The sequence below is a fragment of the Pelobates fuscus genome, chromosome 4, assembly GCF_036172605.1.
Source record: "Pelobates fuscus isolate aPelFus1 chromosome 4, aPelFus1.pri, whole genome shotgun sequence".
Classification (NCBI taxonomy): Eukaryota; Metazoa; Chordata; class Amphibia; order Anura; family Pelobatidae; genus Pelobates; species Pelobates fuscus.
Genome location: NC_086320.1, coordinates 62,790,296 through 62,805,943, shown reverse-complemented (window position 1 = coordinate 62,805,943; position 15,648 = coordinate 62,790,296). Strand labels below are relative to the sequence as shown.

The following is a 15,648-nucleotide window of genomic DNA, read 5'->3' as shown; positions in this document are numbered from 1 at the left end:
AAACAATACCTGCCTTAAACGTTCTTTAAAAAATATATATATAATTTAAATACAGTGAATTAAAACTAATCCCATCCTGCAGTATACAATGTATACTATTTATTTTCTATATAAATAAATGGCCAGGTGAAATTTGACAAGGAATGGCTGCTGTATAAAGCCAGAAATGGATTATTAGCCTAAGTGTAAGTACATTCCACATTCCACATTTGTGAGAAGGAAAAGAGAGTTCTCTGAATAGGCATTCGATTGAGACTGGCTGCAGATTCACTTCCTGCTTCGGATTCTGTGAATGGCTGTGAATAGGCTGAGCTGTGCCTGATCATTATTACTAAGGGATGACCCGTGTGTGTAAGGAGGCTTCTTTATTTTATCACAAATATAAACATATGGTAGGGATTCACTTCTTTTAGATCGTTTCCTTGTAGACTTTTCTGATTTATATTTTAAACTTGGTTTAATTTGAACTCTGCTTCTGATAGTGCCAGCCTGATTGCTAATCTCTGCATTGTAGTCAGGGTAGTTTTTATTATTTAAATGTTTTCTATCAACATAAAATCTCTGTAAATGCTTTATGCTGTGTTTTGTTTTGACAAATGTGTATATTATGATCTGAGTCAGAATGCTCTTTAATTGGGTTAGAATTCTCTTATACTTTCCCTTTTCACCACCTCCAGTTTCTGTTCTCTTTTAACTCTTTATTATCATATATTTGATGTCTCTGTCATAATGACGTCATAGCCACTGTACAGCTCTACAGACTATGTTGGCGCTCTATAAATTATAATAATGGCATACACTTTTAACATCTTGGTTTCTTTTAAGTCAGAATTTTGACATCATTTTTCTGTTGTCGATTTGAATATAAGTATTTCTTTGGGCATGGGAATTTATATAGAAGCTTATTTTGTATGCTAGACGTTATATCATTTTCCAGAGAAGCTGCCGGATCACTGGGATGTTTAGTAACTCTGGGGCGTGCATGTAGGCGCTTGCTTAATTCCTAGATAAGTTTTTTGACGAGTGTTTTAATTATTTATTGCAGTTTACATAATACAATTAACATTGTGCTTCATTTTGTCACAGTCATTAATCTGCTTTTTGTGTATGTTCTTACGCCTATTTTATTATTTATATAACATGGACATGTTTTTGATCCACCTGTGTTTTTAGGACTGAGACCCGGGGACAGACAATTGCCTTGCAGTGGGGGAAGAGGGCTCCTCCATGTTGTGACTACAGTCGTGTATGGACTTCGGAAAGCAACTGTGCTGCAAGAACACGTTTTGCCTCTTACTTCCCGGAATGACTGACTTGTAGCCTTGTGTCAGGATAAGAACTGTTTAAAGGACTTTGCCGAAAAAATAAATAAATGGAGGTGGAAGGTGAGCACAGGATTCTGGGTAATCATTCCTTATCGAATTGCATTTTTAATTTAGACCATCCCCTGTTATTCTTCAGCAGCTTGCGTATTAAATATTTTATACCCACAATGAAAACATGCATGGATTTATTTCTGCATTTTATTTCCTCTGGTGGTAAATCGAATAACCGCTTGCAAAAGCTGGAGATCTCTTGTCTGCAGCCTTTGCAACCCTCTTCTTTTTACCTTTTTTAGTCTGTGCTAGGGAATACTCCAGTTAGGGGCTTTTCGACAAAAAGCCTGTATGCTGGGGGAGCGATCAACATATGCACGCAATCATGGCTTTCCTATGGTTGTAATAACGCTCATTAAAAAGGGCATAAGACTGGCATGCGCTAGCTAACAAATACAGACGAAAATCTCCCAGCCGGTCTGATAGCCAGGGAAGTGTTTCTGCCCCAAATATAAAATAGCAGACTTACACTTTTATAATCTATCACAAATCATTACTTTTTTCAGACACATAAAGCACTTCAGCAAGGTGACGGCCTTTTGTATGTGGAGTGTTCATTTAAAGGGATTTATAAAAGGGGGAAGCATCATATTAAAATATTTTCTTCAATAGGTTGACACAGTTGTAAGGCTGAAGACTGGAAGGTGTGAGTGAAAGTTATATGCATCGCAGATTTTAATAGATACAGTCATGGGAAAAAGAAAGTACACCCTCTTTGAATTATATGGGTTTTCATATCTGGACGTAATAACAATCATCTGTTCCTTAGCAGGTCTTAAAATTAGGTAAATACAACTTTAAATGAACAGACACACATGAAATATTACACCATGTCATGATTTATTTAACAGAAATAAAACCTGCTAAGGAACGGATGAGTGTTGTTTAGTCCTGATAAGTAAAAACCATCAAATTTAACGAGGGTGTACTTTCTTTTTCCCATGACCCTGACTTGAATTGCCTACCAGTGGAGGTGGTAGAGGGAAACACAGTTAAAAATGTTTATAATATTCAAACCAGAGTACTATTAATGAAATAGCTGCAGGCTTTTCCATGCCGTGAAATGAATCCACAGAATAAATACATTATGGGGTTAACGGACAATCAAATTTGTTTAATTCATTATTGGTATTGGCCAACTTCTCAATTAGTGGCAATTTGAACCCAACCGCAGGAAGACATGTTCCTTTCGGGTCCAGTATTGGAATTAACCACCACCTCAAAGTATGGTTTAAACAGACAGACCTGGCTATTGGAAGGTGTTCACAGGGATCCTCTGAGAACGAACACAACTTAAATGCATTTGATAGGATTTGGCCTCATTAGTATGCAAATCTTCGAATTGTTCTAGTTTTTGAGCAAAAAATAAATGTTTTGCAGAATGCTGCACCGTAAGCCTGCCTCCTTAGCCACACCCCTTAATTTCAGAAAAATACTTCCTTGTTAAATGCAGGCACACAGCACAACCACTGACAGCACTTTTGTATAGCAAAAACTATAAAGATTTAAGCATGCAAAAAACCCTGCATATTTAATTAAATTAAAGTTGTTTTGGTGCTCAGTGTCCCTTGAAGGTTCCTAATCTTAAATCTGTGCAAAAAATACCGTAAGTCTATTGCCATCGCACATGTTCTCTAAACCTGGAAGAATGGCCCAGTCAAATGCTTCTCCATAGGAAGCATTTAATTGGACTTCAGAGAGTGAAGGAGTGACATCAGACAAGGCAGCAAGGGTAACTTTGCGCAGTGCTGGGTTCCAGGTACGTTTTTAATGCTTATGTTTAAAAAAAAAAAAAAAAAAAAAATATCAAAAACAAAATATCAACTCTTAATAACTGGTTGGACCATGTGAATAATACCCAATAGGCATAATATATAAATAATTTAGGTAAAAGTGTTTGATTAAACATGATTTTAAAGTGAAAGCTATGCTGAATTACATGATAATCGTTGAACATTAATTGGTACACATAAAGTGCCATATTGGACCGTGATTAAAGTGTGGCAAAACATTTTGTTTTCCTAAGTGCTACAAAGTGCAGTGGATGACTCTCGTTGCAAGATTTGAGACACTTTAAAGGGACACTGTAGACACCCAGGCCACTTCAGCTTATTGAGGTGGTCTGTGTGCAAACTCCCATCACTCTTAACTCTGAGCATGTAATTTTTGTAGTTTTATAAACTGCAATAATTACTTGCTAGGGTTAACTCCTCTAGTGGCTGCGCGTTAGGTCTCCCCCGCTAGCTGATAGCTGATGTCGGCAGGGGCGAGGGACATCAGTGCTGGACCCAGGTAAGCGACAGAAGGGGTTATTAACCCCTTCTGCACCACAGGGGGAGGGGGACTGTTTTCCTGGCACTAGAGTTTCCCTTTAAGGGTCAGGAGATCTAAATGCAGTTAAACAGAGTTTTTGAAAAGGTTTAATTTGGGAGGGGGGGGGGAGGGGTGAGAGGAGGGAAGACACCAGTGAACCGAAGAAAACACTGCCCACATTTATATCTGCTGGGAAGATGATACTAACCTTACTTATATCCATCCATCTTTAGGGCCTGGGAAGTGAACACTCAAAAACTTGATGGTATCTGGGTGGAGAGCACATTTCACTAGTTTGCATTACAATCAGCATTACCTAATATCTGATATCTGCCCATTTCCCTTCTATTACATCTACAATGCTACGTGGAGTGAACCCTTGTTTGGGTCTACTCTTTTTGTTGGATATTATAGTTTCTATTGTTTAACCATTTTCTTTTTCATCTTTTGTATTAACTTTATTTCACGGTCTTTGTAAAGTGTGTTTAAAAATGTTTCAAATAAAGAGAGAAGTCTAAAAAAAAAAAAAAAAAAAACCTTTTTAATGCTTGTCAAAGCACTAGGACAAATACAGTTTATAACCAGCATAAAGCCTGGCCTCCTAATGAAAGGGAAATGATATGGTCTGATGAGTCCTAATTTAACCTATTTTTACATCAAAATAATGTCTTCAACGCTCAGTATTATACATAGTGTGGATCTATCTTGTTACCGGCCAGCATACGGTGCAGGTAATTATGTCTGATAATAGCTCTCCATAACGGCCAGTGAATAGGAGAGCCAGGTTCATCATGTCACACAAACCTTGCTTCTTCACATGGTCCCTCATTATATGATTACATTATTAAACAGATTGTTATGATTTAGGAGAAATTAACTTACCAATAAAGGTTACTATGTTTTTTGTTTTTTTTTGGTTTTTGTTTTTTGTATGGTGCATGGTAGTGTTGTATGTTTTGTTTTGTTTTTTTGTCTTTGTATATCCACTTAACTGTGTATTTAAAGTTTTTGCACGTCTCTTTCAGCTACTGAAGTGGACGAATTGAGGCAAAGAAAGAAAACTACCATTGACGAAAAGAAAAATGAGACTGCAACAAAAGAAAAACCCCAAAATAACAAAAAGCTTGCAAAGTCTTCCAAGTGTAAGTTATCTCAAACTGACACACACCAATGACAATCGCTATTGCCAAGGCCTTTAATCTTGTGGGTTTTGAACATGCATTTTGTAATAGTGGTACAGACAAAAAAAATATGTATAAGTTACACTCCCAAAAATATAGTTTTATATATTAGAAGGCTACTTAAAATCACTTATTTTGACAAATAAATGTGCGGATTTAGTCACAATATTTGGCCATAAAGCAGGTCCCTTTGCAGAATAATCAATCATCCGATGTAAAGGGCATTGTACCAAGGCTGCCACCCTAAATGGGTTCTTCAGTATATTTTGCATTCATTATTTTATGGCTGAGGGCTTGACACACCTATTTCTGGCTTGGAAAGGTTCACTATGTTACAAATAATGCCATAGATTTTGACTCCCGACTAATTGCTTCCTTAATTTGTAACCTAAGGAAACAAAGTAACCCTGTTTGTCATGCTGTGCGAGGCAATAGGGACCATCTCGTATAGCAGGTGATGTGGATAATGACACGATACTGGTTTACTAGCTATGTACAGACCGTTCATTGTGCTGTACAATTGGATGTAGAAGTGTCCACAGAGCTGGGAAGACCAGGGAAAAAGGAAAAACTAGGGGGGAAATAGTGGTGTTTTTTTTAGTTTTTTCCTTTTTTCTTTTCTTTTTTTTCTTTGGAGTGTGGAATATGTTCTTTTACAATGATAAATAATCTGTTTGACATGGCATTTAAGCTATACAACTTCATGAGACCTCTAAGATCTTATGTAAAGTCTGAAATCATTGCACGTTCTCTCACCTAAAGAGAAACAAATTCTGGAAATACAATTCAAATGCTGAAAATTCAATCGGTGTTGTGGGACATAGGATCTGGAGTCAGGCAAGTGAATAAAGGGCTATTTAACGCTGTATATTGCCTGGGGGGCAGTGGAACACGGCTCTGTATTCATAACATTAACCCCTTAAGGACCAAACTTCTGGAATATAAGGGAATCATGACATGTCACACATGTCATGTGTCCTTAAGGGGTTAAAGGTGTTCATTTAAAGTTGCCACATTTTTTTTATATCTTTATAACCTTTATTGATATTCTCCGCATCACAGCGTAATGTTTACCTGTAGTCTGAGTCTGACAACCAAATAGTTTTTTAATCTCCTCCTCTCAGTAAAAAGGTGAGACCAACATCCAGCGTTTGGATACATTTCCACAGTTCAGTTTCTGCTGATAACAAAGCAGCGATTTGCAAATATTGTGGCAAGATATTCTTCTCTCCGAATGCTACAAGGATGACAAAACACATCCCTGCAAATACTTTTATAGAATTAAATAATGAGGGCCATAGCAATAAAAGTGCAAGTAACACCTCCCCCCCCCCCCCCCCATTCCATTTAAAGGGCCCCTCCTATGTCAAACCTCACTGTGAAGCTTAAATATTGAGGTGGTCCTCACACCCCAAAAATTTCAGTCAAAGATCCCTTTTTCCATTAATAAAAAAAAAAAGAGGGGGTGTGACAAACGCTCCTTACCCTGGACAATTGTCACGAACTCCTGGAGGAGTCTGTTAGCTAGCCCCCTGAAAACAGACAGCTATAAGCTTTTACTGGCGTGAATACACTGTATAAGATGCTGAAAGGGGATTGCTGTTTTTTAAACTAAACACATCTTTTCCGTCACCCATTACGTTTATTTTCTGGTTGTCTGTCCCTGCCTTAATATCATTCGATTTTCTGTCCAGGTGGTGCTCTCCAGAAGTTTGTTGAGGTGTTCGTTGGCTGCATGGCGGCGGTCCTCAGTGGTATGATTTACGCCATCTACCTATCTTCATATCATGAGCGAAAATTCTGGTTTTCAAGTCGGAGGGTAAGCATAATATTTGTAATCCTGTTTTTAGTTTATTAAAAGTAATCTCTCTTGAGAAAAAGATGCTTCATGACGTAATCTGAATTTAAAAAATAAAATTCTTTCTTTATATTGTTTAAAGGGTTTTTTCCTCTCTACAAATTACTTACTGACTTTTATAACTTGTGCATCCATCCCTTTTGTTTAAAAACTACTTCTCGTTCTTGTTTCATGACAGTTTTTTTTAATAGCTTTTTCAAGTCCTATGGTTATAATTGTACTTAGAATACATCTTTTTAGAGAATGCTGTTTAGACCTAGGCTTTTATTGTTAACAGCTTGTAAGTCTGTTAAGATTTTATTTGATTATATTAGCAGTTGTCGAAGGGATACTGTACACACCTTTAACTGTTTGTGCTATTTACATAGTTTATGGTGAAAATTCCCCTAAATTACTGCAGCTATACGCCCACTGCGATTCCCTGACCTCTCCACTTGTATGCATCCCATGAAATGTCAGTGTTACTTGTTCAGACTCTCTTGTAACTTTTGCTAGCTTGCCAAATAGTTTAGTTCAGAGATAAGGGTACTTGTGATAGCTAATCTACATACCCCAAAAAGCTTTGCTCAATTTCAGCAGAATTTACTTTGAAAACTTACCACTTCCTGTATTCTAGATACCCTGTATATTTGCCAAGATAATTAACTTTGAGTATATTTAGTTTTAATCATTGTATTTTTTTTTTTTTATTTTTTTTTTTCTGGATGTAGTATCTTCATAATATTTTATGGGGTGGGTTGATATCATCATGCATTGTCTCTTTAGATAATATACATCTACAGTTTGCAAAGAAATGAGCAATAGAAATGTTTTGGGTGTTTTTTTACACTTCCTTTTAAAACTGACATTTTCAGTATTTGAGGTTGCACTGGGTGCTTACTGCTGCCGTAGCAGAGCTTTTAGTTCGCCATGGCACGGTGGTTTTAGCGGTGTCACAGACGGGTTATGTTATCAGTAAATGGGTTATTGGGTCCTGGGCTGCATGTAGCAATAAGGAGGGCAGAGGATAAATAGTTAATCTGTCGGTATTGACCGGTCCTGTCAGACCAAACATCGCACCAAGATGGTGACCCTCCACAGATCACCCCCTCCCCCCCCCCCAATTCCCTGAAAACGTACTACAACACTTCCCACTAAATAAGCCGCTTAACCAGCGATACATAGCGGTATGATGGCTCAATTCCGACCGCACTACTCATAGGCATGACTATGCCAACACGTTCCTTTCTATACAGGGCTCTCTTAACCAGATGTTACCCCACTTTAAGCCAACATATAAGTCGCCTAGCGTCCCACAAAACCATCACACAGTGCTACTAAACTAACATATTCCATGCCACTTTAGAAAGTGCACAGTTTAACCACAATGTACCTACGACCACGCAATGTAGGCAATGTCTGCAGTCTGATAAACAACGAGTCTCTTGCTTTATGTCTCTAGCTCTGATCTGGCTCTATGTGCAACTATCAGATCTAACATTTTAATATTGGCCAACTAGGCTTAACAGAGAGTATCAGTAATGTTTCAGTGATGGCCTAATGCAATATCAGACCTAGCCTGTTTAAAAGGTAGATTTATTATAGAAGAGGAAACTGCTTAAATGTCAGACCTGATCTAGTTTGTATGTCCTGTGAAAAGACTGCACACGCTGCAGCCGCGATATTGACATAACCAATCAAACCTACCTACTAAGCCCATACTACACCTACTACATTATAGGTGACCTAGCAATGTTAAGCATACAATATCTGTATTTGAGCCTATGTTTTGTTTTATTTTATCTCATCTGAACCTACTCTACAAATACTATTATTTACCTTAAACGTTGACCTAGCGTTGTAGTATAGGGGTCCAGTGAGCTATATTTAGCGTTCCAGTGAATATGTACGGTATTACGTAACCAGTTACAGCCTTGATTTAAACTGAGCCCATACCACAACTACTACACCGTAGATCACCTAGCATTGTTAAGCATACAATATCTTTATTCGCGCTTAGGTTTTTAACTTGCTAACCTTATATGTGTTCGCGCTACTAGCAATGTATGTATAAAGCATGTAATATAACGCATAGTTTGAAAACAGAGTGATGCCTGAATAGCCTCTAAATCCCTTACAATTAGCCGGACGCATCACTGTTGGCGAGTAGTTAACCTGTACTGTTACCTTAAAATATAAAAAGAGGCTGACCCAGGCGGGAGTTTAAGAACAGAATATGACTTGTATACCATACGTTTATATGCTCTAACCCCCTGATTTGCATTCTGTACTGTCTTAATATATGCCTCAATAAAAACAAAGATTGACAAAAAAAAAAATAGTTAATCTGTCTTCGTAAACAGAACCTTGAAGGTCTAATTAGAGAAGTAAAAGAACTGTGTGTTTACATTTAAAGTAGCGTTCTGATCTGTGCACATTTAATGATCGCCGTGATGGAGTGAGGGTTCTTTGGGTGCTGCAGCATTCTGTTTTTATGTCAAAATTCTCTGGAGCAGTTTAACAAAAAAAAGGAATCTCCTGGCACCAAAGCTTGGCCTCTCTGTTATTACTTGGATAATGCAATATGTGTTCAATGCCGGCCAGCCTTGGTTCACACTGATAGGCTGGGAGTGCTGGACTAAGAATGCTTTGTATGGAACATGCAGACGTAAAACATACACATATAAATCAATGTTATCTGGACAGTATGTTTTATTATTATTTTTTGTTTCTCATGCTGTTTAACCCCTTAAGGACGCATGACATGTCTGACATGTCATGATTCCCTTTTATTCCAGAAGTTTGGTCCTTAAGGGGTTAAAGGGTGCAAGAAGCAGTATTGCAAAGCTGATGGTGCGTACAGCACCATACATTCAGCCAGCCACTCGGGACTATCAGCCAGGCAGACGTCACTCAAAGTTCCATTTAAATATCCAAAGAGAGTGACTGCACTCCATTAACCAGGGTTGCTTTCATCCAGAGATATAAAGCCCCGCGGTGCTCCAGATCGTGGCGATGGCCCCAGCTCTCAATGTACCCTAAATATGCAGGAAAAGGTAGGCATTCAGCGCTTCAAATTACAGCACCCTTTACTGGAACATTACTCATCGGCAACGTTTCAGTCACCTGTTGTAAACTTTCTCAAGGTCTGGTTCACAGTAGGTGACTGAAACATTGGCAGTGTGTAATCTTCCATTGAAGGTTGTTGTAATTTGAAATGCGGAATGCTTAGACATTATTCTGCATATGAGGCACTCAAAGTTCCAAGCTGCCTATATCAATTAATATAGTCTGATCTCTTCAGAACCTAGGGGTGTGTGTGTGTCAGCCATGTATGACTGCTGTCTTTACAGCACAGTTCCACTCCTCCTGGGGAATAAACTACTAAACAAAACCTTGGGTTTATGAGATAAAACCAGATGAGAGGAGCCTAATTGGTGGAGCCTCTTACTGTTGAGAGAGTGATGTGCTGAAGGAGGGAGCTCTGCAAGTATTGGATGGGGTTAATGGGATAAGAGTCTCTTCCTATCAATCCAATAGACTTTAACCTATCGTTCCTGTAAGTTTTCTTGTAATTGTCCTATTTAGAGTTAAATTCCCCCTCTTATAATATTGTAAAGCGCTACTGAATCTGTTGGCGCTATATAAATGGTAATAATAATGCATGCTAGTTAAGAATGATTAGATCAGTGGTCCAAAGTGATTATTGTCTGACCCTTGGCACACATTCCCTGACTAAAAGGCAGAGGAAATATGTATCGCACTGCATTCTTTGTTTTCTTTTTCAGGATATGGAACGAGAAATCACCTTTCAGGGGGAGGGTGCTGTTTATTATTCTTTTTATAAAGACATGCTGCGGGCGCCATCCTTCGAAAGAGGTACGTAAATCTCCTTTACCTTTCTATTCACCAACATTCTGTTAAAGGACCACTCTAGTGCCAGGAAAGCATACTCGTTTTCCTGGCACTAGAGTGCCCTGAGGGTGCCCCCACCCTCAGGGACCCCCTCCCGCCCGGCTCTGGAAAGGGGAAAGGGGTTAAATCTTACCTTTTTCCAGCGCTGGGCGGAGAGATCTCCTCCTGCTCTCCTCCTCCGATCCTCCTCTTCTCCTCCCCGTCGGCTGAATGCGCACGCGCGGCAAGAGCTGCGCGCGCATTCAGCCGGTCACATAGGAAAGCATTCATAATGCTTTCCTATGGACGCTGGCGTGCTCTCACTGTGAAAATCACAGTGAGAAGCACGCAAGCGCCTCTAGTGGCTGTCAATGAGACAGCCACTAGAGGACATAGGGGGAAGGCTTAACCCATTCATAAACATAGCAGTTTCTCTGAAACTGCTATGTTTATGAAAAAATGGGTTAACCCTAGAAGGACCTGGCACCCAGACCACCTCATTAAGCTGAAGTGGTCCGGGTGCCTAGAGTGGTCCTTTAATGTTGGGAAGGTTTGTGGGAGAGGAAGGGACATTCACCAGGAGGGATTTATGTACATTAACAAAATACTTTATGAATGTGGAATTCCATTTTCTAATAGAATCGTCACCACACACTAGGAGAGACCCGAAGCTCAACATACTGGGGAAGCCTGGGTTAGACTGTCAAGATAACAGAAGTGCAACCATGAACCACCGCTAAACACTTCCCTTATCTGGAAGAGCACACATGCCGACTCACAACTGACACACTAACCCACTGAATACCTCATAGTATGTAGGAATCTGGCTAGCCCAACGAATGTAAGGGAGACAGGGGGACCTTAGCCGTTCTACACGAAGCACGGTCAGTCACGAAACAGGCTTGACACCTCCACACCAATAGGCTGTGGTGCACACTCGCCCATGTTGTAAATATTGCTGGCTAGATGTGACTGACATAACTGGAAAAAACAGACAGATACCTTGCCCCCATACTGGATATTCTATGCCTAGGGAAATACTGATATGCTCCTATGTCAATATAATGATGTGTATCTTGTTCCTCAGCATTGATTGATATTTGTGAATACCTACTTCCTTATTCATATCACTGTATTTTCTTTGTGTTTGAAAAATCAAAATAAAGATTTTCAAAAAAAAAAAAAAAAATCGTCACTTTTTTTATAAACGGTCATGTTATTATGGGATTCTCCTCACCCATAAAGCACTGCAGCAAGGTCCTTTAATGGTGTAACTTCAATAGATGTGACGGCTCCTTTTAAATACTAAACATTAGACCTCTGGTGGAAAATAAACTGTGTGACAGTACAAATGTAGAACAGTCAGATTTTTAACATTTGAACATTATCTGCATATATCCTGTCCAAGTAGCACTGATCTAGTACTTTGGTATAAACCGTTATAGTTCAAGGATGAAGGTGCCACATCTTTCTTACAGGTGTATTTGAGTTGGCCTACAACAACAGAACCGTTCCACTGAAGACCATAAATGCTGTACAGCAAATGACTCTGTACCCAGAGCTGATCGCCAGTGCCCTGTATCAGATGTCTGGCAGCCAGGTAAAAGTCCCTTTAAAACACCTTCAACAGAAGATCTCATCTCTTAAACATCTTAAATTTCCAGGATTCCTTCAGTGTTCAATTATCTTTTTTCCAATGATTATAGAAGTTTCATTCTGAGATGTAACCATTATTATTGGCTTGTATGTATTGCCCGTCTTTGTTTGAGGGTGTATTTGCTGGTTGTTTCCTTACTGGACGGCAGTGTTTTCAAGTGGGGTTTGAGGCCAGTATTGTATTTCTTTCTTTAGAAGAGCAATCTCTACCCTCCTCGTCACCATCACCACCTAAAAGGAACTTGGATTTAATATTTCTTACTTAAATCAAAAAGTCTCTGCGAATGTCAAAAATATGCCATGGCTTAAATACCGTATATTAATATGACCACCTAGTATAGTATAAGGACGGTAAAAATATCTCAGAAAAGGTTCAGACAAAATCAGTGCATTTCATGATTACTCACATTCTATCAGATCTGGTTTAGCAGAACTTGCAAACAAGGATGGCCCCCCCCAACCCACCAAAAGTAATGTAGAACTGGTCAAAGACAATAAAGATCCAAGTTATGTAGTTTTCTGAGCTCATGTACAGAATGTTTTTTTTGTTTGTTTGTTTGTTTTTAAACATATTTTTTGTTTTAATTGCCCCTAGGGTGTTGTTGATCCAGTGTATTTCTATATTGGGATCCTGTTTGGCTTGCAAGGAATATATGTGAGTGCGTTGTTTGTGACGAGCTGGATAATGAGCAGGAGTTGGCTTGCAGGCATGCTGACCGTGGGATGGTTTATCATTAACAGGTATGAGGAGCAATTAACTTCCAAACCTTGCTTAAACATTGCTGTGATCTCCATCTATGGACTACAGCTATCCTAATGCATAACCTGTGCGTTGTGGTCACATAGTGAGAATTCTATAGAGGTTGAAAAAGGAGCTTCAGTGACAGGAATAAGGAACGTTGGGGCCAGTCATTCAGTTATTAACATATGCAGTGTTATTAACTCATTAACTACGGGCAATTTTACAAATTTTAAAACTGGACAGTCCTGGCAAATAATGTACCACAATAGGGTTAGTAAGTAGTAATCAGTCTGTGGTAAATGGCAGAGCTATCAGCAAAGCCCCTAATTGCAATCACGTGTTAAACAGTCCATTAACGGTGTTGTATAATACCAGCTTAAGGGAGAATGTGTTTTTTGACAAATTGGCAGGTCCTATTCTAGCACCTAATGCTTGATCTTATGAGATTAATCCACTTACTTGGGAAATTCTTCCTACTGGGACTCTCTGCAGGTCAAGGCTAACTAGGGCCCTGGAATGAGGCACTTGTGACCGGGAGGGGTGCAAAACCAAGGAGTTGGCCTGGACTCCCAAATATATAAATGAAACCAAGAGGTCTGCACTCCAGAGCACTCGCTCATTCACTGAACAGTAATTTCAGATCTCACAGAATGTAATAGTTAATTCATGTATATATGAATATATTTATGTATGCCGAGAGAAAATCTGACTTAAAGTAACTAATTGATGTTTTTGTAATTTTCCCTCTCCCCCTTGTTCCAGGACAGATACCACCCGTATGGAGCACTCAATTCCCCTTCGTGAAAACTGGGCACTGCCATATTTCGCTTGTCAAGTTGCTGCTCTCACAGGCTATTTAAAGAACAACATTAACTCTTCTGTGGAGGTAAAAGTAAAATGTGTCTATTTGGGAGGGGGTAACTTTAAAGCATTGGTGGCCAAAGGTAGATCCTCGCTTTTCTAGAACTACAAATTCCACGATGCTTCGTCAGCCTTAAGTTTCAGAAGGTTGAGTTTTGTAATCTCTGAGCACTTGATTTTGGCTACTCATACTTTAAAATATTGCTTTTTTAATTATTTTTTTCATATTTTTAGGAGCACACCAAGAACCTCCATTAATACCTGGCTGCAGACATCATCCTATGTTGTTGTTTTTGTTCATTATTCTTTTTGCTTGATGTCAGATTCATAATATTGCAAAAATAAGTTAAAACGGTCACGTACAATTGCACATTTTTTGGTAATGTGAGACGAGTTCCTTGCACTGTGAAATCTTCGCTGCTGATAGAAACCATCACGACTACTTAACCTTTTACTAATAGGCCACCAGGGACCACATTTTAGGTGCCTTAATTATTATTATTTTTTTAATCCCTTCCCCCTGCTTTGCACTGCAACATTTAGAATGAGATTTCTCAAGACAAAAACAGGTGGAAGTCACTATGGATATGAATAGAATGTCTATGGAAAGCTAGAATAGTACAGGTTTTTCTTAAATAAAGCTCACCTTCACTTGTTTTATTTTTTATTTTGTCTGTAAATGTGCTATGTTATATCTTTCCAGAGGCTCTGCTATTTGCTGATGAGCGCGTCTACATATACTTTCATTATGATGTGGGAATATAGCCATTACCTGCTCTTCATACAGGCTTTGACCCTTAACCTTCTAGATGGCTTCTCTCTGATCCAGAAAGAAAAGGTATGGCATGTTAAAGGACCACTATAGTGCCGGGAAAACAAACTCATTTTCCTTGCACTATAGTGTTAATAGGTCCTCCCCACCCTCATGGTCCCCCTCCCGCCGGGCTCTACGGGTAGGAAGGGGTTAAACACTTTTCTCCAGCGCTGGGGACTCTCCTCCTCCTTCCGACGTCATCGGCTGAATGCGCATGCGCGGCAAGAGCCGCTCGCGCATTTAGTAAGTCCATAGGAAAGCATTTTCCTATGGACGCTGGTGTCTTCTCACTGTGAAAATCACAGTGAGAAGCGTGGAAGCGCCTCTAGCGGCTGTCAATGAGACAGCCACTATAGGCTGGATTAACCCCAATGTAAACATGGCAGTTTCTCTGAAACTGCTATGTTTACCCTAATGTAAACACAGCAGTTCTCTGAAACTGCTATGTTTACAGCAGGCAGGGTTAAACCTAGATGGACCTGGCACCCAGACCACTTCATTAAGCTGATAGTGGTCTGGGTGCCTATAGTGGTCCTTTAACTCCGGATTATAGTGGATTGTTGACAGAACATCTGTGTTTAAAATGTTTACTAATAGACCGTATCGAATTGTTTTTCAGGTCCATGAAATAAACAAAATGTATGTGTTCGCTGTGTTTTTGGGATACCTGCTTCAGTTTGAGAATACAGACCTATTGACCTCCCCATTGCTGAGCCTTGTAGTCGGTTCAATGGCAGCCAAGAGCTTACAGGTAACAGATTATATCTATGCATCCGCTTTATTGGCAGCTTTTGGTTGTGACTTCAGCTGTGTTACGATTTCTCTTTTTTTTAAGCAGATCACTGTAAAAAGGGGCACGTTCCGGGCAAAAGTGATGAAAGTAATGTATTTTTACTTGGCGGTTACCCTTGCTGTATCACTGCATTTTTTAATAAGGGTGAGTAAATCTAAAAAAGTGTATCTTGTGAAATACT

The 15,648-nt window shown here is 39.2% G+C and overlaps 1 protein-coding gene across 1 annotated transcript in view; it reads left to right on the top strand.

Moving 5' to 3' along the window:
- Window positions 1–286: 286 nt before the first annotated feature.
- The window catches only part of DPY19L4 (dpy-19 like 4), a 48,044-nt gene continuing 32,682 nt past the window's right edge, over window positions 287–15,648 (top strand). Inside the window, exons 1-11 of the mRNA XM_063450318.1 lie at window positions 287–351; window positions 1,174–1,385; window positions 4,715–4,831; window positions 6,565–6,689; window positions 10,496–10,586; window positions 12,080–12,201; window positions 12,853–12,998; window positions 13,762–13,885; window positions 14,564–14,698; window positions 15,294–15,425; window positions 15,513–15,611. Of these exons, the coding sequence (XP_063306388.1) occupies window positions 1,373–1,385; window positions 4,715–4,831; window positions 6,565–6,689; window positions 10,496–10,586; window positions 12,080–12,201; window positions 12,853–12,998; window positions 13,762–13,885; window positions 14,564–14,698; window positions 15,294–15,425; window positions 15,513–15,611 (1,104 nt within the window). The 5' untranslated portion in view covers window positions 287–351; window positions 1,174–1,372. The remainder of the gene's footprint in view (window positions 352–1,173; window positions 1,386–4,714; window positions 4,832–6,564; window positions 6,690–10,495; window positions 10,587–12,079; window positions 12,202–12,852; window positions 12,999–13,761; window positions 13,886–14,563; window positions 14,699–15,293; window positions 15,426–15,512; window positions 15,612–15,648) is intronic.